This window comes from Trematomus bernacchii, unplaced genomic scaffold, assembly GCF_902827165.1.
Source record: "Trematomus bernacchii unplaced genomic scaffold, fTreBer1.1, whole genome shotgun sequence".
Lineage (NCBI taxonomy): Eukaryota > Metazoa > Chordata > Actinopteri > Perciformes > Nototheniidae > Trematomus > Trematomus bernacchii.
In genome coordinates this window covers 631,700-658,274 of record NW_022987790.1, presented here as the reverse complement: position 1 = coordinate 658,274, position 26,575 = coordinate 631,700, and the positions used below count along the sequence as shown (strand labels likewise).

Genomic DNA, 26,575 nt, shown 5'->3' with positions numbered 1-26,575 from the left:
AAACTGGTGTAAGTAATTTTTTATGCATTTTAAGCAAAATATTTTCATATATCTTTTCTCTAAAAACCCTCAGAATGACTAATTAAATATTTTGTTTTGGTTTCTCCATTAGATGCCTGTGATCTCACACTGGAAGGAAACACTGCAGGCAACTTTCTTGGGGTCCATATAGTTTTCTTTCTGCTGTTAATCATTTTCTAAAGAGACTTTATTTAGATGTTTCTGTTATGATCAGGGTTAGTCTTCCTTCTGATGCTTGCAACACATTTAGGGGATATATGTGCTGACCTCTAACACACCAAATAAAGGACCCTATTAACCCATATTAACCTGCAAATTGCAAAAGGTGTTCCACAGGGCTCTATCCTGGGGCCCTTTCTGTTTCATCTTTCTAAAGATGACTGTTATATCATTCTCTATGCCGATGACTCTGTTGTGTCCTGTTATGTGGATGCTGTTACAATTCTTCAGCACTTCCTTACTGATTGTGAAGTTTCTCTCAATAACTACAAGTTAGTTCGTATGGGAAGATCCATTGAAAATCATGCCCTTAATCAGCCAGTATATGAATAATGGTAGTCTCATCTCTACTGAGAATGGAACACATATTGAAAGTCAAATAATAAAACATCTTGTTTTTTGATTTAGAAAGCAAAGTAATTTTCTAAATACAATTTGACTTTCTTCTTGAGGATCTTGAGGAAACTCTAATCCACACAATCTTTGATATCGGGAGGAATTTGGAGTTCAGTATCTTGCTTGATGACTGCAGGCACTGGGAATCGAACCACCGTCCTACCGACTCCTGAGCCACAGATGTATCTTTTATTGAATTTGTCACATGGACCGTTTATATTGTGAGTTGAATTTCACAGCGTTTATAACTTTTTTAACCTAATTGTGGGTTTTATTGTCTTTTTCTTTTCTTTTCTGATGACATTGTGGATGTTGTGCTACATAAATAAAGTTTGATTCTCAAAAGGTCGTGCTTCTTTTGTTGAAGTAGAATGGTTCAATACAAATGTAAGTGCGTATATTATAGGTTTAGTATATTTTGTAGATTATAAGTAGTATATTTATTAGGGCTGTCAGTCGATTAAAATAGTTAATCGCGATTAATCGCAAATTAATCGCACATTTTTTATCTGTTCTAAATGTACCTTAGAGGGATATCTTTCAAGTTTTTAATACTCTTATCAACATATGAGTGGACAAATATGCTTTATATGTTTGTTTATTATCATTTGAACAATGACAAATATTCTCATGAATATTAAACACAACAACCTGAACATTACAAATATTCGCCTCAATTCAACCTGGAACCTCTCTCATACAATAATACTGTGTGTGTGTGTGTGTGTGTGTGTGTGTGTGTGTGTGTGTGTGTGTGTGTGTGTGTGTGTGTGTGTGTGTGTGTGTGTGTGTGTGTGTGTGTGTGTGTGTGTGTGTGTGTGTGTGTGTGTGTGTGTGTGTGTGTGTGTGTGTGTGTGTGTGTGTAGACACTGTGATGGATCGTCAAGGCATATATGCTCGAATGGGAGCTGCCTGGACGCTGCAATCATGTTGCGCGTACTATCCGTGCTGACTGTGCTGACTTTTCGTACAATGTCCCACTGTCTGGCTACCTGCATAAAGTCAAGTGCTCGGCGCAGTTGTCGGCGAAATGTCATTGAAACAGCTCCTTATATCCGTCAGCGCAGCTAGCTAGCACCAGATGCTAACAACAACAACACGTAAGGTGTGCTTCGCTCGCGCCACACATACACACTCCCTCCCGGTCCTCCCGATGGCCAGTCCGGGCCTGCCAGTGAGCGTGGTAGTGTGGTCTGCCACAAGCGGGTGGCAGGAGCGGGGCTGTCAGCATCAGCTTGTCGATGGTATTTTACACTCGATGCGCTCTGAAACTACGGCGGCCGAGGACAAAAAATACAAATGCGTTAATCGCGTTAAAATAATTAGTGGCGTTAATTTTTTTTTGCGTTAACGCGTTATTAACCCGTTAACTTGACAGCCCTAATATTTATATATCTTATAGAAGACTGAGCTTATTTAACTGTACTTTAATTCAAATGTATATTTCTATTTTCCCTTCATTTTACTTGCAATATTACGTCACTCAAATTAATAACAGATCTGCTGTAAACTAGCTAGCTAACGTAGCTAACCTAGTCATTTCAGATATACTGATTTCTGGCTTTATCTGTTGTTTTTGAACATTGTATGATGAGTTGGCACCCCAGCTCAAAACATGCAAAAACACACAAGAATAGAAAGTTAACATAACCATTGAAATTATATGAGAGTAGCGCTCTCTCGTCGCCGTGACAACGTGGTGATGAGATGTGGATAACTTTCCAGATAAAGACCATCCTGATACTCGAGTTGTGGTTTTCAAAAGTGAAACATTTAAAGGGGACCTATCATGCAAAATGCACTTTTGTACGTCTTTTCTACATGAATATGTGTCCCCGGTGTTCCAGGGAACTCACCAAGTGTCAGAAAACACAACCCTCTCTATTTTCCTCCATACCCACATCTCTAAAAAAGGGGCTGCAACGGATCTGATAAAAACTGATCCAGATTTGAACACTTTCCTGACGTCAGTGGCGCTACGGCTATTGGGCCAACTCCACCAATCAGGAGGAGACAGCCACGGCCATTGCCGTTCGAAAGCGCTGGAGACGCTGTAGTACATATGTCAGGCCTCTAGACGGTGCTGTTGCTCACAGAATCAGCCCTTGCAAACACAGGGGTAAAAAAGTGCAAATTGAGCAAAATGAGGCATGGCTAAAATGCATGATCTGTTTGGTATTTTGAAAAAAAAGTATAAATATGCCTTATATAGGTATGGTCCTACACTATATTATTCAAATATAGCATGATAGGTCCACTTTAATTAAAAGTAATCACTACCATTGTAACTTCTCAAGCATTTAAATCTGTCCCCAAAAGCTTGTGTAGCAAAACCACAGTGATCCAGATCAGGATCATCTTGATAGGCCTGTAATTAAATGATATGCAAGCCTACCTCCAAAGCGTTATACTTCGGAAGTTATACAAATTAGATAAGGCAGTGGATGGCAAAAAGTAGCAGATTTCACACATGAATATGCTTAATATAGGTTATGGTGTTCCTATCACTGAAAATGAAATCATGTTGTATTTCAACTGTGATTTCCTAAAAAGTCAAATGGATTTTGGTGGAGGTTTGCATCTTATTTCTAATAGAAACATGTTAAATATGACTCAAATGGAGCATATAAACAAGAGAATAAACGTGCAAAAACAAAACTGGAGTTCAAATAACAGATTTTATTTGTATGCATTATCCCGGAGAATTCTTCGGCTGCCAGGAATGAGCCCACTCCTTGCCACTGAAAACAGAATGGAATAATGTTGGTTACAGGTACTGGTTTCGTCTTATAACTCCATTATTGTATTTATTTTATTTAGAAATAAAATAAATACAATAGCGATTTTACTTTAATATATTACAACAAATAAATATATCAGTAATATAAATTGATTTTAAGGCACATTTTTAGACAAAAAGGCAATTTAAAGTTCTTTACATAAGCATAACAAATACAAATAAAAAAATATAAAAAGAAACGAGAGGCACAGCTCGCGCTCTCATCCACTCAGGCTGCAGTTTGGCGGATTTATCGCGAGAGGTCGTTGTAGCTTCAACGAGAGATAGATATAATAATACACTTTCATATATGCTTTTATTACATGAATTGTTATTAATATTAACGTGCTATATGATTTGATATGACCTAATATATTATTTCAGTAATTTATAACACACACACACACACACACACACACACACACACACCCCATCAGTCCACTTTACATTCAATCCGTTTACAAACTCGCTGACACACAGAAACTCTTTACTCTAATGAGTTTTACGCTACACGGTGACTTTATAAACTACTGTACATCATCATCTACTTTGTATTTATTTTAAATGTAAATGTATTACTTAAATACAATAACAAATATATCAAATATAAGGAGAAAACGGGGGTTATATATATCATTTTAAAACCATGGCCTTTTGGGCTTCCGTAGATCACGACTTCCGTTTCGAATGCAGCGTGACCGTGTTTACATTCAGCAGCGGAACAGCAGATGTCACTAAAACCAAATTACACTTCAGATAACGATATATATGTTGATTGATTGATTTATAAGCATCTATACTTCCACACAGGCGTGTCACGTGTTAGATTATTTAATATCCTGCGTTTATTCTGAGGAGGTTTAAAGTGACAGTGTTTATTTCAGCCCTGTGTCTCGGCATGTCTCGCGGAAGCGTCATTACAGGGATTCTTTAAATGACAGCTGCTGCAGCATCATGGCTCCTAAAGACCCTCTGCTCGGCACTCTGAAAGGTAAGGAAGCATATTCATAAATGCATGATTCAAAAGGGCTTTTATCGGATTATATAGGGGATTGTTATCATGCAAAAGCTGCCGTTTTTATCGTATTTTCGCCGGTTTTTTCCACATATCTTCTGCACGGTGTGAGAAAAGGGCGATGGTGATCAGGCAGGTTCAAGATGTCCAAGATTCAAAGACTTTATTGTCATTTCCACAGCTTCAGTGTAGATATGGCAATGTACATGTTAAGTCCCAGGCTCCTCCAACAATCATCATATAATTAATTAAACATGTGAAAACAAACAAGACAAATTGTGACAGAAGAAACAGAGTAGGAATAAAAACAGTGCCGGATTTAGTTGAGAGACCAATGTGCAGATAATGCAGGAGAAAAGACGTCAGATAAATACAATAAGCTAAATGTAGCAGGTGACCAGGACCATGCAGAGGTGGACAGACATATATAAATAGGCTAGTTATCATTTCATTGTGTTTTAATGTACATTATGTAATTTCATATTCTCTTCTTGTACATATCATATTCTATTTACATGTATATAGACTTCTTGCACCACCTTTTATTTGTATTTTTGTGTTTTATGATATATGTTGCATTGATGGAGGATCTCAGGTCAGAAGAGTTTCACACTGTAGCTGATGAGCACATGATGACACAACCTTTGAATGTTGGATCTTGAATGTGAACAGGTTGCAGGAGGAGGTGTGTTTCCCTGCAGGATGATGACAGAGTGTGTGTGTTGTTGTTTTTCCCCACAGTGTGTGTGTTGAGCCTTCAGTCAGAGGGGGGGCTGGTGACGGACAGCAGCCCCCACCTGGCCTCCTGCTGTGAGCTGCTGGAGCTGCTGCTGAGGAAGGGGCTGCAGCGTGAGTACCCCCCAAATAGACCTGGAAATATTATAATATATACATAGAAGTGGGGAATACCTGGCTTCCCTGTGTTGGGACGTCCGTTTATTTCATTACAGAATAACACATATGTATTTAAAGTACGGGTTAAGGTTATTAAAATGTTAAATAAAAATAATCACATTTCAATTTAAATCTGTTTTAATATAACAGTTAATGCTTCATGTTTAGTCTTTGTAAAAAAACACAACAGACCAAAACAAAACACCACCTGCTTTAGTATTATTGTAGAACAAATACACAATATTTGAGGGGTTTATTTGATATTGAATTCTATATATTTTGGTTGGTTTCCTTCTCCTCTTCAGAGCCGGTGCTCAGCCTCGTGCACAGAGACTACTGGCACTGCTTCGAGCAGCTGAACCACAAAGACGCCTGCGGCAGGTAACTTTAAAACAGATATGAAAATACACTGTGAATATACTGTGCATAAGATGTTATGTAAAAACATTAAACTCAACACCTTTCTGAAAAGCAAAAAGTAATATAAAATGATAATGATAATTTGCTTGAAAGTAAATCGTAGTTATAGGAGAAAGATCGTAGTGAAGTTGGCAGGGAACAGCATAATGATCTGTATTGGAGTTCTCCTTCTCCGACAACTTCTACACGTATTTCCTTGTGTTGCTTAAGTCTGCACCAACAGACACCAAAGATAATTCCTTGTATGAGTAAACGTACCCGGCCATAAACTCCATTCTGATTCTGATTCTTTATTAGGATCCCCATTAGCACTAGCATTAGCATTGGCTGTTCTTCCTGGGTCCTCACACACACAAACCAAACATAAACATACATAAAACAAAACAGAACAGCTCATCATTTCATGCAATGATATGAAGTGAAAACTAAAATGGTCATCCAATTCCAATTCTGATTCTGATTCTGATTCTGACCAAAAAGGAGCAAAAACACCTCGTTTCTTTTCCTTTCTCTCGTGTGAACCGTTGATTGAATCCTCTGTAACGCCATGTCTCTGTGCTCAGACTCTCCTCCCTCTCCCTGGTCCTGGAGCAGACCAGAGTCTGCAGGAAGCTGCTCTCGGCTCAGGGACGAGGACGCTTCCTGCTCCGCCTCGCGCTGCATCGCAGGGTCCTCCCTCAGCTGCTCACACACCTGCTGCACACCCCCCGGGTCCTGGAGGTCAGAGACATGCACCAAAAACACCTCATATAATACAATATATTCAGATATTAATGCTGCTTACACACTGAGTCCTGGAGGTCAGAGACATGCACCAAAAACACCTCATATAATACAATATATTCAGATATTAATGCTGCTTACACACTGAGTCCTGGAGGTCAGAGACATGCACCAAAAACACCTCATATAATACAATATATTCAGATATTAATGCTTCTTACACACTGAGTCCTGGAGGTCAGAGACATGCACCAAAAACACCTCATATAATACAATATACTCAGATGTTAATGCTGCTTACACACTGAGTCCTGGAGGTCAGAGACATGCACCAAAAACACCTCATATAATACAATATATTCAGATATTAATGCTGCTTACACACTGGGTCCTGGAGGTCAGGGACATGGATAATACACTTTATTTTAAACATTATATTCAGAAATAAATGCTGCACACACTGAGTCTAGGAGACATGCACCAAAACAAATGTTATATTAATTTATCTGCACATATATGCAGAGATTAATGCCCCCCCCCCCCCCTGCAGTGGTACAGTCCGGAAGTGTCCATCCTCAGGAACGAGGCGTTTTTAGGTGAGGCTTTTGACTCTGCTTCCTGTAGATCTGAGGAAGTGTGTGTGGACACGTTCAAACCTCAGCTCTGTTCTCCTCCTGCAGAGCCGTTCATGTCTCTGCTGCTCGTCCTCGCAAACATGGACTTCAAACTGGACATGGAGGTGGGTTTAGAAACTTTATTTATAGCCATTTAAAAAAAACTGCAACGGTGTCTTTTCCTACTTGTTCTTTTTTAGATCTCCGCGACTCTGGGTGTTTCTCAATGTCGAGGACGCTTCCTTGGTAGGACATGTCTTCCGAGTCAGGTCCTTCAGAGGCTAGGCAAGAATCCTTCCTGGCATTCGGAGAACGAAGAATGGAACAGGCTAGCAAGTGTGCAGGTGTGCGTCAGAGAGGCCCCGCCGTGCGCAAAGCATTGTGGGGATTTTAAGACGGCAGCCTCGAAAATTCCCGCAACGAAGGACGCCGACCTCGGTAGGATTCCAAGCATGCTGGACATTGGAACAGTCCTTCGGCGGGACTCGATGACGTAGCATCCTTGAAATAGTGGCTCTGGAGCATCCTTCCTCGACATTGAGAAACACCCTCTGACTCTCTCACACTCTTCCCTTGTTCTCTTTGCACTCCATCCTAACCCTCCTCTTATATTAACGCGTCTTTGAGTCTATGAAAAGCGCTATAGAAATACAATTTATTATTGTTATTGTTGTTATTATTGATAAACATACCCAGAAGTGGTGGTTAGGTTAGGAGGTTGTCAAAAAAAGACAATATTATGCAGCTTTGAAAAGAAATACAAATGTGGATAAGAAACATTAATATAGAATAAATAGAATAAAAATATGAACATTTTATTTTAAAAAGATGAACAATCTTTCTTGGAAGAGATGAGCATGAACACAAAGAGGTGTGGTGCAGAGGAAAGAAGAGAAACTGTTTGTTAATTCATATTTAGTATTTTTAATATGACTAATACATATTTTCTAGTAAGTCAAATACAAGTACGTCAAAGTTGTAATTTAGTAAATGAAGAAGAAGATAGAATAAGAAGATGGACCTTTATTTTAAAAACTGAAATTCAGTTTCCACTCTGTCGTTACACACACATGCATTTTTATACAGTACACACTTTTTACATCATGCACATACAAATATACACACACACACATGCAGTTGAGAGGTCAGAGCGGAGGCAGCCAGTCTAGCCCGCGCCAGTGAGCAGTTGGGGGTTAGGTGCCTTGCTCAAGGGCACTTGATTAGGGCAAGTGGCCCAGGAGGTGAACTGGGCCCTCTCCAGTACCAGTCCACACTCAGTATTCTTCTCCAATCGGGACGTGAACCGGCGACCCTTCGGTCCAAAGTCCAATCCTCTCCAGACTGAACCACTGCCGCCCCTAAATGTACCTCATTGCTGTCAAACACTGAACACCACATCGCTATACTGTCATTTGGTCAAAACTACACCTCTCTCACATGCAGTGCTTGAATTGGGCCGGTACTCACCGGCCCAATTCAAGCACTGCTCACATGTCTTTGTATTCATTAACGCTCTGATCTCTTCTCACAGAACTGCAGTTTTCTGGACGAGAGCTGGATCCTACCGGTAAGAAAACACAGGTTATTTTTCCAGAATCACAAAAATATAACTCTTAATGTTTTAGTGGACATGTAGTCTATGAATCAGACCCTTCAAAATGGGTCTGTTGTGCTAATGTACCCCCTTTAATGTGTCGAATGAGGGGAGGGGGTGTGAAATAGGAAATAGCAGGGATGCAAACCTTTAAAAATGTGAATTTTAGTAGCCTGGAAATCTCGTTATAAACTCACAAACCTGCGGTGATCTGATAGAAGTAGGTTTTTGATATGAGTTGTTTGTCACCAGAACATAATGCAGAATATTCTAGTATACCACTTTATTATTGTTGTGGTTTCTGTAATATATAAAGCAGTTTCTGTGCTCTCTATCAATAGACATGTGGTTTTAAGTGACTGATTACTGTGTGAGCTTTACACTGAGATATGGCTTCATGATCAGGACTTTTTGACATATAAAATAGTGGTACAAAAAATAATAGGACATCATATCGTGAAATATCAACATTTGGATTCATCAGAATGTCTTCATTGTGTGTGTCCAGGTGTGTGAGAAGTATGAAGTGGTGCCGTGTCGGGAGGTCGGCCTCGTGCTCAGGTTTGGATTTCCCTCTCTTTTCAAATACCTTTATTTCCATTAAATATGATATTATATTTATCCTCGTTGTCTCCGTCCCTCAGGTATCTGAGCGGACGCGTCTTCGTCCTCGATCTGACGCCGGGCGGTCAGGCGCACGCCGACAACTTCATCCGTCCTGGAGACATTATAGACGAGATCAACGGGACCTCGCTGAGGAACTCAAAGAACGGACAGGTGCAAATAAACTCAGCTTATATTTAATAAAGGGGACCTATTATGTAAAATCTCTTCTTCATGTCTCTTCTTCATCAACATGTGTCCCCTCTTCTTCATGTCTCTTCTTCATCAACATGTGTCCCCTCTTCTTCATGTCTCTTCTACATCAACATGTGTCCCCTCTTCTTCATGTCTCTTCTACATCAACATGTGTCCCCTCTTCTTCATGTCTCTTCTACATCAACATGTGTCCCCTCTTCTTCATGTCTCTTCTACATCACCATGTGTCCCCTCTTCTTCATGTCTCTTCTACATCAACATGTGTCCCCTCTTCTTCATCAACATGTGTCCCCTCTTCTTCATGTCTCTTCTACATCACCATGTGTCCCCTCTTCTTCATGTCTCTTCTACATCAACATGTGTCCCCTCTTCTTCATCAACATGTGTCCCCTCTTCTTCATGTCTCTTCTACATCAACATGTGTCCCCTCTTCTTCATGTCTCTTCTACATCACCATGTGTCCCCTCTTCTTCATCAACATGTGTCCCCTCTTCTTCATGTCTCTTCTACATCAACATGTGTCCCCTCTTCTTCATGTCTCTTCTACATCAACATGTGTCCCCTCTTCTTCATGTCTCTTCTACATCAACATGTGTCCCCTCTTCTTCATGTCTCTTCTACATCAACATGTGTCCCCTCTTCTTCATGTCTCTTCTACATCAACATGTGTCCTCTCTTCTTCATGTCTCTTCTACATCAACATGTGTCCTCTCTTCTTCATGTCTCTTCTACATCAACATGTGTCCCCTCTTCTTCATGTCTCTTCTACATCAACATGTGTCCCCTCTTCTTCATGTCTCTTCTACATCAACATGTGTCCCCTCTTCTTCATGTCTCTTCTACATCACCATGTGTCCCCTCTTCTTCGTGTCTCTTCTACATCAACATGTGTCCCCTCTTCTTCATGTCTCTTCTACATCACCATGTGTCCCCTCTTCTTCATGTCTCTTCTACATCAACATGTGTCCCCTCTTCTTCATGTCTCTTCTACATCAACATGTGTCCCCTCTTCTTCATGTCTCTTCTACATCAACATGTGTCCCCTCTTCTTCATGTCTCTTCTACATCAACATGTGTCCTCTCTTCTTCATGTCTCTTCTACATCAACATGTGTCCTCTCTTCTTCATGTCTCTTCTACATCAACATGTGTCCCCTCTTCTTCATGTCTCTTCTACATCAACATGTGTCCTCTCTTCTTCATGTCTCTTCTACATCAACATGTGTCCTCTCTTCTTCATGTCTCTTCTACATCAACATGTGTCCCCTCTTCTTCATGTCTCTTCTTACATCAACATGTGTCCCCTCTTCTTCATGTCTCTTCTACATCAACATGTGTCCTCTCTTCTTCATGTCTCTTCTACATCAACATGTGTCCTCTCTTCTTCATGTCTCTTCTACATCAACATGTGTCCCCTCTTCTTCATGTCTCTTCTACATCAACATGTGTCCTCTCTTCTTCATGTCTCTTCTACATCAACATGTGTCCCCTCTTCTTCATGTCTCTTCTACATCAACATGTGTCCTCTCTTCTTCATGTCTCTTCTACATCAACATGTGTCCTCTCTATCTACATCAACATGTGTCCCCTCTTCTTCATGTCTCTTCTACATCAACATGTGTCCCCTCTTCTTCATGTCTCTTCTACATCAACATGTGTCCCCTCTTCTTCATCAACATGTGTCCCCTCTTCTTCATGTCTCTTCTACATCACCATGTGTCCCCTCTTCTTCATCAACATGTGTCCCCTCTTCTTCATGTCTCTTCTTCATCAACATGTGTCCCCTCTTCTTCATGTCTCTTCTACATCAACATGTGTCCCCTCTTCTTCATCAACATGTGTCCCCTCTTCTTCATGTCTCTTCTACATCACCATGTGTCCCCTCTTCTTCATCAACATGTGTCCCCTCTTCTTCATGTCTCTTCTACATCAACATGTGTCCCCTCTTCTTCATCAACATGTGTCCCCTCTTCTTCATGTCTCTTCTTCATCAACATGTGTCCCCTCTTCTTCACGTCTCTTCTACATCAACATGTGTCCCCTCTTCTTCATCAACATGTGTCCCCTCTTCTTCATGTCTCTTCTACATCAACATGTGTCCCCTCTTCTTCATGTCTCTTCTTCATCAACATGTGTCCCCTCTTCTTCATGTCTCTTTCTTTCATTCAACATGTGTCCCCTCTTCTTCTCATGTCTCTTCTTCATCAACATGTGTCCCCCTCTTCTTCATGTCTCTTCTTCATCAACATGTGTCCCCTCTTCTTCATGTCTCTTCTACATCAACATGTGTCCCCTCTTCTTCATGTCTCTTCTTCATCAACATGTGTCCCCTCTTCTTCATGTCTCTTCTACATCAACATGTGTCCCCTCTTCTTCATGTCTCTTCTTCATCAACATGTGTCCCCTCTTCTCAATGTCTCTTCTACATCAACATGTGTCCCCTCTTCTTCATGTCTCTTCTTCATCAACATGTGTCCCCTCTTCTTCATGTCTCTTCTTCATCAACATGTGTCCCCTCTTCTTCATGTCTCTTCTTCATCAACATGTGTCCCCTCTTCTTCATGTCTCTTCTTCATCATAAATGTTCCCATGTGTCCCCTCTTCTTCATGTCTCTTCTTCATCAACATGTGTCCCCTCTTCTCATGTCTCTTCTTCATCAACATGTGTCCCCTCTTCTTCATGTCTCTTCTTCATCAACATGTGTCCCCTCTTCTTCATGTCTCTTCTTCATCAACATGTGTCCCCTCTTCTTCATGTCTCTTCTCTTCATCAACATGTGTCCCCTCTTCTTCATGTCTCTTCTTCATCAACATGTGTCCCCTCTCTTCTTCATCAACATGTGTCCCCTCTTCTTCATGTCTCTTCTTTCATCAACATGTGTCCCCTCTTCTTCATGTCTCTTCTTCATCAACATGTGTCCCCTCTTCTTCATGTCTCTTCTCATCAACATGTGTCCCCTCTTCTTCATGTCTCTTCTTACATCAACATGTGTCCCCTCTTCTTCATGTCTCTTCTTCATCAACCTTGGTCCCCTCTTCTTCATGTCTCTTCTTCATCAACATGTGTCCCCTCTTCTTCATGTCTCTTCTTCATCAACATGTGTCCCCTCTTCTTCATGTCTCTTCTTCATCAACATGTGTCCCCTCTTCTTCATGTCTCTTCTACATCAACCTGTGTCCCCTCTTCTTCATGTCTCTTCTTCATCCAAATGTGTCCACTCTTCTTATGTCTCTTCTCATAACATGTGTCCCCTCTTCTTCAGTCTCTTCTTCATCAACATGTGTTCCCCTCTTCTTCATGTCTCTTCTTCATCAACATGTGTCCCCTCTTCTTCATGTCTCTTCTTCATAACATGTGTCCCCCTCTTCTTCATGTCTCTTCTACATCACCATGTGTCCCCTCTTCTTCATCAAATGTGTCCCCTCTTCTATCATGTCTCTTCTACATCAACATGTGTCCCCTCCATCTTCATGTCTCTTCTACATCAACATGTGTCCCCTCTTCTTCATGTCTCTTCTACATCAACATGTGTCCCCTCTTCTCATGTCTCTTCTACATCAACATGTGTCCCCTCTTCTTCATGTCTCTTCTACATCAACATGTGTCCTCCTCTTCTTCATGTCTCTTCTACATCAACATGTGTCCTCTCTTCTTCATGTCTCTTCTACATCAACATGTGTCCCCTCTTCTTCATGTCTCTTCTACATCAACATGTGTCCCCTCTTCTTCATGTCTCTTCTACATCAATTTCCTTGTGTCTCTTCTACATCAACATGTGTCCCCTCTTCTTCATGTCTCTTCTACATCACCATGTGTCCCCTCTTCTTCATGTCTCTTCTACATCAACATGTGTCCCCTCTTCTTCATGTCTCTTCTACATCAACATGTGTCCCCTCTTCTTCATGTCTCTTCTACATCAACATGTGTCCCCTCTTCTTCATGTCTCTTCTACATCAACATGTGTCCTCTTCTTCATGTCTCTTCTACATCAACATGTGTCCTCTCTTCTTCATGTCTCTTCTACATCAACATGTGTCCCCTCTTCTTCATGTCTCTTCTACATCAACATGTGTCCTCTCTTCTTCATGTCTCTTCTACATCAACATGTGTCCTCTCTTCTTCATGCTCTTCTACATCAACATGTGTCCCCTCTTCTTCATGTCTCTTCTACATCAAACATGTGCCTCTCTTCTTCATGTCTCTTCTACATCAACATGTGTCCTCTCTTCTTCATGTCTCTTCTACATCAACATGTGTCCTCTCTTCTTCATGTCTCTTCTACATCAACATGTGTCCCTCTTCTTCATGTCTCTTCTACATCAACATGTGTCCTCTCTTCTTCATGTCTCTTCTACATCAACATGTGTCCCCTCTTCTTCATGTCTCTTCTACATCAACATGTGTCCTCTCTTCTTCATGTCTCTTCTACATCAACATGTGTCCTCTCTTCTACATCAACATGTGTCCCCTCTTCTTCATGTCTCTTCTACATCAACATGTGTCCCCTCTTCTTCATGTCTCTTCTACATCAACATGTGTCCCCTCTTCTTCATCAACATGTGTCCCCTCTTCTTCATGTCTCTTCTACATCACCATGTGTCCCCTCTTCTTCATCAACATGTGTCCCCTCTTCTTCATGTCCTCTTCTTCATCAACATGTGTCCCCTCTTCTTCATGTCTCTTCTACATCAACATGTGTCCCCTCTTCTTCATCAACATGTGTCCCCTCTTCTTCATGTCTCTTCTACATCACCATGTGTCCCCTCTTCTTCATCAACATGTGTCCCCTCTTCTTCATGTCTCTTCTACATCAACATGTGTCCCCTCTTCTTCATCAACATGTGTCCCCTCTTCTTCATGTCTCTTCTTCATCAACATGTGTCCCCTCTTCTTCACGTCTCTTCTACATCAACATGTGTCCCCTCTTCTTCATCAACATGTGTCCCCTCTTCTTCATGTCTCTTCTACATCAACATGTGTCCCCTCTTCTTCATGTCTCTTCTTCATCAACATGTGTCCCCTCTTCTTCATGTCTCTTCTTCATCAACATGTGTCCCCTCTTCTTCATGTCTCTTCTTCATCAACATGTGTCCCCTCTTCTTCATGTCTCTTCTTCATCAACATGTGTCCCCTCTTCTTCATGTCTCTTCTACATCAAACATGTGTCCCCTCTTCTTCATGTCTCTTCTTCATCAACATGTGTCCCCTCTTCTTCATGTCCTCTTTCTTCATCAACATGTGTCCCATCTTCTTCATGTCTCTTCTTCATCAACATGTGTCCCCTCTTCTTCATGTCTCTTATACATCAACATGTGTCCCCTCTTCTTCATGTCTCTTCTTCATCAACATGTGTCCCCTCTTCTTCATGTCTCTTCTTCATCAACATGTGTCCCTCTTCTTCATGTCTCTTCTTCATCAAACATGTGTCCCCTCTTCTTCATGTCTCTTCTTCATCAACATGTGTCCCTCTTCTTCATGTTCTTCTTCATCAACATGTGTCCCCTCTTCTTCATGTCTCTTCTTCATCAACATGTGTCCCCTCTTCTCATGTCTCTTTCATCAACATGTGTCCCCTCTTTCATGCTCTTCTTCATCAACATGTGTCCCCTCTTCTTCATGTCTCTTCTTCATCAACATGTGTCCCCTCTTCTTCATGTCTCTTCTTCATCAACATGTGTCCCCTCTTCTCCATGTCTCTTCTACATCAACATGTGTCCCCTCTTCTTCATGTCTCTTCTTCATCAACATGTGTCCCCTCTTCTTCATGTCTCTTCTTCATCAACATGTGTCCCCTCTTCTTCATGTCTCTTCTTCATCAACATGTGTCCCCTCTTCTTCATGTCTCTTCTACATCAACATGTGTCCCTCTCTTCTTCATGTCTCTTCTTCATCACCATGTGTCCCCTCTTCTTCATGTCTCTTCTTCATCAAACATGTGTCCCCCTCTTCTTCATGTCTCTTCTTCATCAACATGTGTCCCCCTCTTCTTCATGTCTCTTCTTCATCAAACATGTGTCCCCTCTTCTTCATGTCTCTTCTACATCAACATGTGTCCCCTCTTCTTCATGTCTCTTCTTCATCAACATGTGTCCCCTCTTCTTCATGTCTCTTCTCATCACATGTGTCCCCTCTCTTCATGTCTCTTCTTCATCAACATGTGTCCCCTCTTCTTCATGTCTCTTCTTCATCAACATGTGTCCCCTCTCTCTTCTTACATGTCCTCTTCTTCTATCAACATGTGTCTCCTCTTCTTCATGTCTCTTCTTAATCAACATGTGTCCCCTCTTCTTCATGTCTCTTCTTCATCAACATGTGTCCCCTCTGTGGAAAGAGACTCTGAAAGTTTCAGGAACAAAGATTTTCTCTCTTTTTGATCCATTTCTATAAAAACCTGTCTGAAAATGAGCTGATCAGATTTTGGCCACTTGATGTCATAACGATGTTTTGTCTTGTGTAACCATTAGCCAATCAGCAACCAAGGTAACCCCCCCCCACCTTATCACCTGAATCTCCTCCTAGAGCACCATTGAGTTCTTTGTAACCAAATCTCTCTCAGAGGGGCGTGGGGAGGGGCTCCTTATTTTCATCTAAAGTAACAGACAGAGAATCAGCACTTTGGAAACAGGGCTGAAACAGAGGGGATTATGGGTAATGCTGCAATGATCTGTGTGGTGTTTCAGCCAATCAGAGACAGGCTCTGGATATATCTGAGACCTGTGATTCTGGCCCAATCCCAAACCACTCCCTCGACCCTACCCCTCCGTGGCGGAGTGAACTCCGTCTGTAGCCACACTCGCAGCTCAACGAGGCTCCCTCCTGTCAGATGGAGGGAGTAAACACAGCGGCAAGCTTTGGGACAAACTCCCCTCTCTCCGGCAGAAACAGGAAATGCCGTAACTGTATGTAACAACGGTTTCAAATCAGCATCTCTTAGACAAAAAATGTAAATTAATAACTCAAATAAAACTCCAAACATCTTTCATTGTGTTACTTTTTTGTAAAGCTCTTTTAGTTTTAAACCTGATGTTTATAAGCTTCTTAGTTTTTGCAACAGTCTGTAAATATACACAACTTTATAATAAAATGCACACATTTACCTTTTTCTAGACTAAACACAGGTATGATCCTAAGTTAAAAAAATATGAGGTTATCATGAGGTTGTTAACATCGCAGTTTATCACTGGATGTTTGCTGGAACTACTTGTAAACAGCGTGTTTCCTGACGGACACACACAGCGTTGAGTCCGGTCAGGTAGGGCAGCAGGTGATTTCGCTGTTTGAGGGCTTGATAGCCCACTCCCCCTCCAACCCGCTCCACACTTGTTGGTTTGGAACAGCACTTAATGTGGCGGACCCTCCGCGCGAACGCGCAAACGGAGGGGTAGTGTGTAGGGGTAGGGTGTAGGGGGCGGTTTGGGATTGGGCCATATTGATGAGAAACAGTATAACAGGGGACCTTTAAAGAACAGGGCAGTGTGCTGCTGTGTGATGTGGTTACCTGCAGCCTGATGGGAGAGTAGGTTTTCCTCTCAGCTCACATTCTGTGTTGTCTTTTTGATTAACGGTTCAGAACACTCGCTCGTCACACCCTCAACAAATACACTTTAAAAAACCTGTTGCTCTGTGTTTACATTAGAAACCAGTTGTACCTCTTCTCCTTTATATTTCTAAGACTAATAATGTCTAATTACACTTTCTTTATACATTCTCTTAAACCTCAAAATGTTCTTACAGCCCTTTAAATCATTCGGTAAATAAATGATTTACGTTGCAAACCGATGTTATGGATGTTTATAAAATGTCTGTTTTGAATAACTTGTGTTTCCCAGGCGGGCGTGGTTCTGTCCCGTCTGAAGGGTCTCCCTCTCTCCATCGGGGTTCTGCGCTGGAGGGCCGGCGACGGGACGGTGTTTCGGCCCCTCGTCAAACTCCTGAGGAACCTGAAGACGGAGAACCCTTCTCTGCAGCTGGGACCTCAGACAGAACCACACACAGAACCAGAGGAGCAGAACCCCTCGCAGTGCCTCAAAGACGGGAGGCAAGTGGACCGGGTTATAGAACATAGATACTCAAACGTTCACCTTGGAGCCTAAAGAGTTTACATAAAAGGGGAGGCTTACATGTAAATACCTTTTCTCTTAAAAGTAATGAATAGCATCTTAAAATGAACCCTACCCCCAACAGGAAGCCAGCGTTACAGACGGAGAACCTCCCAGTGTCTCAAAGAGGGGATGCAAGTGCGCCAGGATTCAAATAAACATAGATATATACGAATAAATACAATTAAAATACAAAAAAGTTCAACTTAGAGCTGGATGAGTTAGCATAGCCTAAATTAGCATACGGCTAACTAGTTTACTACTACTGTTTTCAAAGCTCTCTCCTTCTCCACACAGAAAGAACTGGACAGTTGTATGTTGTGTTAGTGTAACGGCAATGTAACAAATGTCAAGCAAAGTTAATTAAATCTTTCCTGTTTTATGTTTTTTATGCATGTGTCTCCAGCAGAGCCCGGATAGCTCAGTCGGTAGAGCATCAGACTTTTAATCTGAGGGTCTAGGGTTCAAGTCCCTATTCGGGCGGATGTTCTTTTCACTTTCGTCTCAGCTAAAAATGTTTCCATGAAGTTAAAATGCATTGGTATATTACATTTGAAGCAATACTAAACGTTTAGACTACCAGCTTTCATAGCCTTCTCTGTCTCTGGTAGTTCGGTAAGTTAGGCTCCTCTTAGCTTCCACGCTGCCCTGGTTCTAACTGTTTGGTGAAAACTTATTTTTCTTACCATACACCTAGGGCAGGGGGGTCGAACTCAAATACACAGTGGGCCAAAATAAAAAATGGGTGCTAGTCGAGGGCCGGACTGGTTTAATGTTTATTGCAAAACTTATTGAAATGAACATATTGCACATATTAAACCTGGAACTAACAAAGCTTAAATTATTGCCTATAAAAACAACATTAAACATTAAATAATCAGTTGCATTCATTTCTTATGTCTCTATCCGCAGCTTTTCTGGAGTCATTTCTTATGGTTACATTTTTCCACAGGCCAACAACAGCTTCAACAAAACTATTTCCCTCAAAGAACAAACCAAACATGTCCTGTTGTCGTGAGAGAAAAAGTGCAGAAGGAAACATGTAAACTCAGTGTGCTGCTCTGTGATGCTAGTTCAGATACTTGGCATCTCATCTTGGGTGCAAGGTCATCAATGTTTGGGGTCAGGCTCTGAGCTGAGGAGACCCTCAGGATGGAGTGAAGGTGTGCGTGCAATATACCGGAGGGCCAGATCTAATAGTGATTAGAAATTATCCTGCGGGCCGAAAGTAAATCCACCACGGGCCTGATTTGGCCCCCGGGCCTTGAGTTTGACACATGTGACCTAGGGCATGATCTGCTGAAAGATCTTAAATAAGAAACAAGTATTAATGAATGAATTAAATGACCAAAGTAAATTGGAGAAATATCTTTCCCCAAACGATAGACTATCCTTCTCCTCTACCTTCTCTAGTTCAATGTTGACGTTTTATCAACCATAAAACTGCCATGCTAAAAATATTACACAAACTATTATTATATCATATTTAAAAAAATTATAACATGAGACGTTTCTACTTCAAGCATCTTCACACTTGTACTTGTCTATCCTTAAATGCACCCCCTACTCGACTTTTTGGAGAGTCAGTTGTTGGCTAAATACAGATGTTGATTAAACTACTGCTCGCAGACTTTCTCTAACTAAACCTCTTTGAGTTTTAATGAACATGTAAATTAGTGATTTGATTTTATGGTGTACTGTCCCTTTAAGAAACTGTTTTGCACTCCTCTCTTCAACAGGATTGTGTACATTGTGCAGTTCTTGGGAAAAGCCAACATCGGCATGGTAAACAATCCTGATTGAACACACATGTAATGTCTCATGCAGTCTATTGTATATTCTAACTTCTACTTTGTTCCCGTAGCACGGGGGGAAGGAGGTCCTGCAGCACGCCATCACACAAGTGCTGCAGAAAGACCAGCAGAGCAAGGTGAGACAACTGCTGATTCATAAAGCATTTCAACATCAACTCGTGCTCATTAAAGTGAGATGAATCCCACAGGAAGTGCTCTTAGACCTGAAGGAAACACACCTGACGTGCACGGACAGAGACAGTAAACAGGTGAGTGGACGCAGGTCAAATTCAAGCACTTTCAAGGTTTTCCAGCACCTTCCAGCTGTGGTTAATTACATATTTGTGCATACACTAAGTGGCACGTTTATTACACTTTTTTTTTTTGTATTTAAATGTTCATTAAACCCACGTTTATGTTTCATCAGGAGCTGTTAGAGCATCACTATCCAGAGATCTCCTGTGTGGGCAGATACGGTCAGCCGGACTACACCGTATTCGCTTTCTGCGTGGCGTGAGTTTCACATTTAACATTAACTTCACATCAGCAGAGGTGGGAAGTAGTGGAGTACAAATACTTTGTTACTGTACTTAAGTACATTTCTCTGGTATCAGTACTTTACTCCACTACTTATTTTTCTGACGACTTTCTACTTCTTACATGTTGAACACAAATACCTGTACTTTCTACTTCTTACATGTTGAACACAAATACCTGTACTTTCTACTTCTTACATGTTGAACCCAAATACCTGTTCTTTCTACTTCTTACATGTTGAACACTAATACCTGTACTTTCTACTTCTCACATGTTGAACCCAAATACCTGTACTTTCTACTTCTTACATGTTGAACCCAAATACCTGTACTTTCTACTTCTTACATGTTGAACCCAAATACCTGTACTTTCTACTTCTTACATGTTGAACCCAAATACCTGTACTTTCTACTTCTTACATGTTGAACCCAAATACCTGTACTTTCTACTTCTCACATTTTCCAAACAGGCTGGTTCCTTTAGTTTGAATGTGTGTTTGGTGGCGTGATCATTATTATTTAGAGTCATTGCGTGCCTATTGATTTGAACACGATCCGTGTATCCATCATTTCCTGGTCTTCTCTAAAGAAGAGGGACCAATGAAAACGTTGTCATGTTGCCGTTGTTCAGCAAGGAAACATTCATTAGCTAACAATGACATTATTGTTCTATTAATATAAAGGGAGGTCAGGTACTCTTTAAAACAGCTGCTAGTTATGGGTACTTTTTACTGAAGTACATTTCAAAGCCTCTTTACTTTGACTTGAGTAAAGAAGTTTAGTCAGTACTTCTACTTTCACCAGAGTATTTTTAAACACGAGTATCTGTACTTCTACTTGAGGAAAGGATGTGTGTACTTTAACATCTCTTCACATCCCAGAGACATGTGTTGTGATTGGCTGAGCCTGTGTTAAACCAGAACCTCTGATTGGCTGTTTCCACAGAGACTCCCCAGAAACCCCCCTGTCGACGGGCTTCTGCTGCGTGGCGTTCAGGGCCCAGAGCATCAGGGAGTGTGAGGACATGGTGTGCCGAATAGGTGAGTGTGCTTTAGCTCCACTTCAGGGACCTTTTTTATTATGTGACATTTATGGATATTTTAGATAACTGATCAAATGTACCATAACCAAAACAGTGACTACCTTAACAAGACGTTTTAAGTAAAAAATAAGCTAAACTTTAAATACAATTATGTATCTGCGTTATACCTATTCTTCTCCTTCATTACGACAAATATGCAGATAAACACTAGTGCATTAACTGAGGAAAGATGCGCATTATTGGCAACTTTTGAGATAATTATCTGTGTTATAAACGGCCTCCTGCAACTCCTAATGTGTCTCAAAGTCAAAGCCTATTTAAGGATTGAATATTTAACAGATAATTGTATTATAAAACTAAGAATATGTGGCATATTATTCACAGAAATGTCATTTATCATTAACTTCCTGAAGTTAATCATCAAGTATTTGGAATGTTGTAGTTTCCCTGTGCCCTTACGGTTATGTATTCAATATACCCCAATATATCACTTGATGTTAATGCATTGAATTAGGGTTTGTCAGTCGACTCGGATATAAAAGGGGACCCTAAGTTTATCACATATCTACACTGTAGCTAATGTGCAAATTACAATTAAGCCTTTAAAAAAAAAAGTATTTTCTTTTCGAATTCGAGACTAAAATCCCACATTTCTTTCCCCTCCAGCGACTGGTTTCAAACACACCGAGTGGTTTGTATGACAGCTCCTACCTCATATTTAACATGTTGTAAATAAAAGTAATATGTATAAAAACACACTTCTTATTGACTGAAACCCACACAACACCAGGCGTTCTACTCATAAAGACCTTTAATAGAAAGACATGCGACAACACTTTCATAAATAGTATTAAATGTAGCTGCCGAGATTTGATGTTGGAAAAACACTTAAAAAGCAGTCCAGAGAAGAAGAAGGGGGGGGGGGGGGAGGGTCTGTCGTGCTCACATAGGGACACACTGGTGTTTGATGGAGAGACCCTGAACCCCCCCCCATGGAAGAAGATGTTCCCCCGGCCTCAGAGCGGGAGCCTGAAGCCCACAGAGGACCGAGAGATGGCGGTGAAACGCAGAAATGATCCATTAGTCTAAATGCCAGCAGTGAACCAGGAAATGGTGAAGAAGTCATGTTAGAAATGTACAGAACGGGTCACCAGCACATCGAACATGCCAGATAATAACTTGCTTATGCAGACGATGGCAAAACAGTCGGCCGATTGGGACAATTTGAGGTTGCTGGGCGTATTCTGGATCCATTTCCGACACATTTTGAATCCAAGCGTGGCATTTGAGTCCCTTAAAAGTGACCCAAAAACAAACCACGTTCTGCCATTTTTTTTATCCTCTCCAAACCAGCCAAGCCATTTTTAAACTATTGTCTGCATATGTCAATTAACGCCAATTGCCCGACATATGAAAGTTAGCATCCGGTAGTTTCTAGGTGCTGGAGAGCCGTATGACTCTGAGCTGGCAAACAGACTACATGATGGAAGAGGTGAAAACACTCCTACTGCACAACACGTCTCCAACTATCCTAAGAGAACTCGTGGAATGATTTCTTGAATTGTCACGAATCTAAATACAAAAATGTCAACCTTGTAAAAAAAAAAAAAAAGACCCAAGAAATAAAAAGTCCATGATAATGTTAAGATAAATAGCGTCAGGTGCGTCTCGGCTGCTCAGGCTCGCTCGCCTCTTATCCTGCGGGCCAGCTGGATGTCTTTGGGCATGATGGTGACCCTCTTGGCGTGGATCGCACACAGGTTGGTGTCCTCGAAGAGACCCACCAGGTACGCCTCGCTGGCCTCCTGTTAGAAGAGAATGCAGACATTAGTTTCATAGAAATACAGGTCAGAGTGTTCAGAGAGACGAAGTCCTCCATGGGACCTTATTTCAGAAAGATTATGTATTGAAGTCAATGGAGAGAGAAAGATTATCTTTTGATCCCGTTTGAATTGTGCCACGAATTACACGTATGATGTTTGTCAATTTACAAAGATAATTTTGAAAGTCAAAAAAAAAATGTTTCGTAAAACTACACTTTAGTTTGTGTGAAACCGCTCAATGAACTCCATCTCCCGTCTCGCACCACACACCCAGACGGCCGTCACGTTGGCACATTTCACTTCTTTCTTTCAGAATGAGCTGTACATACACACAAGGGGAGTTAGTCGGTTCCTAAGAGCCAGCATGCGGGACCGGGATTCTGAGATTTGTAGTCTTTCTAGTTGCGTATTTTTCAGTCTTATATTTTATTATAACAGTTTTACAACAAACTGTGACTTTTTTTGACATGGAAATGATTTTTTTAAGATTGACACATCATCATGTGTGTAATTCGTGGCACAATTCAATACATAATTTTTCCAAAATAAGGTCCCATGGGTCGGAAGTAGACTTCGCCTCTCTATATGAAATACTGACTTTAATTTGCACGTCATAAAGACAAACTAACAAATGCTGAACATTTACCACTGCAATTATCTGCTTTGTTTGAGGTTTCCCTTCATTCTTTGTATCAAGGCGGTTTGATAAACAGTTATTAAACAACCCTAGTCTCCAGTTTTTTTTTTAATTTATTGTCTAAAAATAATCAAAAAACGTAACTTTGTGCTTTTAAACTGAATTAGATCAGAGACTAGCCTTGTAGCAAAATAGTGCACAAATGGTGGATTCAAACACATTGCTTTATTCCTAAATTTTGGTAATACAATTAAAACGATAAGCCATTTAAATAACGTTGTGAGCCCTTTTAGTAAATGATGTAATAAGTACATTAGCGTAGTAGTCGCTTAGTGTTGTGATACAAGAGCAACTAATCAGCCCTGCCAACAGATTACAATGACTTCAATTGCCCAGTAAATCATTCTACCTCCACGACAACAGAGCAAAGTCTAAACCTCCAGCTGTTATTTACCTGAAGAGCTCCGATGGCGGCGCTCTGGAAGCGCAGGTCGGTCTTGAAGTCCTGAGCGATTTCTCTCACCAGGCGCTGGAAGGGAAGCTTTCGGATCAGCAGCTCAGTCGACTTCTGGTAACGACGGATCTCCCTCAGAGCCACGGTACCGGGCCTGAAACAAACACACATTACATTTAACTCTTGCTAACGTCCACTATGTTATAAGACTGCTGTTGGAAGAAGTACTCGGGTCATTTACTCGGGTACAAACACTTAAAAAAAGGCTCTCTACAAGTCAGTCGTGATGCCAAATGTTACTCGAGTTAAAGTAATAATAAATTTGATTTATATAGCACACTTTCAAGACAACGTCATCTCAAGGTGCTTCACAAAGCTATAAGTAAAAGCTTCAAATGGTACAAAAAGTAGCCGTTCTTCACAATGCACAACATTTCAGAAGTACACAGTCATTGCATCACCGGCTAAATGTACTTCCAGTATCAAATGTAAAAGTACTTGGTATGCAGAATGGATATTTTAGCAGTATTTATTAATATGTTTAACAGTGTAGTTTGTCAATGTGGAACCAATTACCCTTGAAATACTGTGTATACAAGTAGTACAGTACTTCATTACACCGTATCATGAATATTTATGTGTAGAAACTATACATGTAGCGGAGGGGAAAGTATAATATGTGCGTCTGAAAAACTAAGTTAATTCCCAAAGCTGGAGTCTATCAGTGAAGACAGACTGATGACCTCCGGCTAAAATTACCATCTTGATTTGTATTTTAACATTTTAGGGTGGTCCTTCGTGAGAGGTACATTTTCGAATTCATTTATTTTAAGCCCCATGATGTCAGATTGAGGAACAAATTCACCAGGAGAGTTATCTTGACTAATAGAATGAATTCTGGGGGTTGGAGCTTAGACTTCCACCCTAATTATCATAGCACCAGATGCAGTAGAGGGACTTATCGCAGAAGTCTGTGTGTATTTAGTTGTTTCCCTCATGTATTACATACCTGTAACGATGGGGCTTCTTCACGCCTCCTGTAGACGGGGCGCTCTTCCTCGCAGCCTTGGTGGCGAGCTGCTTCCTGGGAGCTTTTCCTCCAGTGGATTTACGGGCGGTCTGCTTGGTACGGGCCATTTCGTATTACTAAAAACACAAAGAAAAGAGACATGAATTAAAAACCAAGTTAGTTACAAATATACATACATTTAAATATCAGTTATGAGACTAAATCTCTCAGCACACAACTTGTATATTATTTAACATTTGTGTCATATTTTTTTTATATATATATATATATATATATATATATATATATGTATTTGTTTTCACGTGATATTTAAATATTATTTGTATTTTCTTTATTTAGAATGATAAGATACCTTTATTAATCCCATGTTGGGAACTTAATTGTTCAGAGCAGCATTTTGGCAGTAATTACTTATACAATACAAATAAAACAAACATGTAACAATATATAAATCCGTAAACATCCTCAGTAAATAAATTAAAAATATACAGAGGAGTAGCTAAACATTTTCAAATATACAGAATAAATTAGAATATTCTCACAAAGCAATAATTTCTATTCAATATTGGCTTTTATATGATACCAAAAAAAGGGTAAAATGCAGCACTTGGCATTGCAGAACAAACCTCGTCTATCCTGTTTTGATTGGAAGCTAAGCTAGCCTAGCATCCAAGCTGAGACAGCTCCCCTCCCCCCAGGTTTCACTGGGAGGAGTCTGGTTTAATTTAAGCTACAAGGTCTAAAAAGGGCACAATAATAGTGGATTTCTGGGAGAAGAATCACGTTTATACTACACAATTGGCGCCATTAAACATTTGTACAATACATTTTTCGAATTCAGAGGCCCACAGCGACCATGGGGATCAGCTACAGTCGCGTTGAAGCACTCCAGTTTCTGTACTAGTCGATCCAAAGAGCTTTCGCCTTTTCCCTCTTCGCCATTTTAACCGTTTTCACCCTCAGACGACATTAGCTCAATTCAACAACATTAGCTTAAACATAATTAGCTTATAGCTCACTGTTGCCCATATTTCGATGTGAACAACCAACATCAATTCTTAAATCGTCCCTCTTGTTAACATTTGTAATAGCCAACTGAACGAGCCAACTGCGACTTTTAACCAGAAACGTCAACGGTTAAATATTCCATTGTTCAGTTTTTAGAGCTAACGTTAGCAGCCCGCCATGTTAGCATTTTTAAAACAACAACACCTTGAATAAACCCAGATAAAACCGCACAAACCTCACATTATTAACAATGTAATAAATAACGTCTTCTATGTTATGTATATATATTACCTTTAGGGAGTCGCTTTAAGTGAAGATATATCCGTGAGTGTTTCTGTCTCCGTGGGAAGAACGAATTGTGATAATGGGGGTTGAGAGCCTAGGTTATATACTGTGTCATGACGTCATGCTTATAAATATTAAACGCTCATTGGTTGTTTTTCTTCTTCTTTGGTGTTTGTTGATGGTTAGCTTAGCGCCACACACTGGACTGGAAGGTGTATTTTGAAAATAATGTACTTTTATGTACGTTTGGCTGTTTTGTTCCTTATTTGTCATCTTTTTTGTCATTGTTTTCTATTGTCCATGGGTACAAACAATAAAGTGAAGAAAAAAAGTTGAGTTACACATTTATTTATTTCCTTTTTTATCATATTAGA

At 40.6% G+C, this 26,575-nt stretch overlaps 3 protein-coding genes and 1 non-coding gene across 5 annotated transcripts in view; 3 read left to right on the top strand and 1 right to left on the bottom strand.

Annotated features, from left to right (window-relative positions):
• Positions 1–984, top strand: part of LOC117497630 (stonustoxin subunit beta-like) — a 6,719-nt gene extending 5,735 nt beyond the window's left edge. The window contains exons 3-4 of the mRNA XM_034149616.1: positions 1–8; positions 113–984. The exon at positions 1–8 is cut by the window's left edge and continues 1,389 nt beyond it. Of these exons, the coding sequence (XP_034005507.1) occupies positions 1–2 (2 nt within the window). The 3' untranslated portion in view covers positions 3–8; positions 113–984. The remainder of the gene's footprint in view (positions 9–112) is intronic.
• A 3,140-nt stretch (positions 985–4,124) lies between these two features.
• On the top strand, positions 4,125–22,572 carry si:ch211-250n8.1. Its single transcript, XM_034149665.1, has 16 exons — positions 4,125–4,406; positions 5,172–5,279; positions 5,630–5,705; positions 6,308–6,464; positions 7,018–7,063; positions 7,148–7,206; positions 8,613–8,648; positions 9,184–9,236; positions 9,320–9,452; positions 17,324–17,532; positions 19,333–19,378; positions 19,458–19,523; positions 19,596–19,655; positions 19,814–19,899; positions 20,868–20,962; positions 21,631–22,572. Exons 1-16 carry the CDS (start codon positions 4,370–4,372, stop codon positions 21,663–21,665), a joined length of 1,302 nt encoding a protein of 433 aa, XP_034005556.1. The 5' UTR covers positions 4,125–4,369; the 3' UTR covers positions 21,666–22,572.
• Positions 18,004–18,076, top strand: trnak-uuu. Its single transcript has one exon. It is a non-coding gene; the product is annotated as a tRNA-Lys (tRNA).
• Positions 21,758–26,311, bottom strand: LOC117497665 (histone H3.3A). 2 transcript variants are annotated; one of them, XR_004557451.1, is made up of 5 exons: positions 26,208–26,311; positions 24,888–25,024; positions 23,879–24,032; positions 22,327–22,769; positions 21,758–22,294 (listed from the first exon to the last, which is right to left on the bottom strand). XR_004557451.1 is itself a non-coding variant. In XM_034149667.1 (4 exons), exons 2-4 carry the CDS (start codon positions 25,013–25,015, stop codon positions 22,641–22,643), a joined length of 411 nt encoding a protein of 136 aa, XP_034005558.1. In that variant the 5' UTR covers positions 25,016–25,024; positions 26,208–26,311; the 3' UTR covers positions 21,758–22,640. The 2 variants fall into 2 exon arrangements, 1 of the variants encoding a protein (XP_034005558.1); XM_034149667.1 differs by having other exon boundaries at positions 21,758–22,769.
• Between the last annotated feature and the right edge of the window lie 264 nt (positions 26,312–26,575).

What these genes read in the sequence shown, in the direction of transcription:
- si:ch211-250n8.1 (XM_034149665.1), top strand. Translation starts at nt 4,370, where the DNA reads ATGGCTCCTAAAGACCCTCTGCTCGGCACTCTGAAAG. An exon ending in GAGGTCGGCCTCGTGCTCAG is followed by an intron (nt 9,237 to 9,319) that starts GTTTGGATTTCC and finishes TCCGTCCCTCAG; the next exon opens with GTATCTGAGCGGACGCGTCT. An exon ending in GTATTCGCTTTCTGCGTGGC is followed by an intron (nt 19,900 to 20,867) that starts GTGAGTTTCACA and finishes CTGTTTCCACAG; the next exon opens with AGACTCCCCAGAAACCCCCC.
- LOC117497665 (XM_034149667.1), bottom strand. Translation starts at nt 25,015, where the DNA reads ATGGCCCGTACCAAGCAGACCGCCCGTAAATCCACTGGAGGAAAAGCT. An exon ending in AAGAAGCCCCATCGTTACAG is followed by an intron (nt 24,033 to 24,887) that starts GTATGTAATACA and finishes TGTTTGTTTCAG; the next exon opens with GCCCGGTACCGTGGCTCTGA. An exon ending in CCGCCATCGGAGCTCTTCAG is followed by an intron (nt 22,770 to 23,878) that starts GTAAATAACAGC and finishes CTCTTCTAACAG; the next exon opens with GAGGCCAGCGAGGCGTACCT.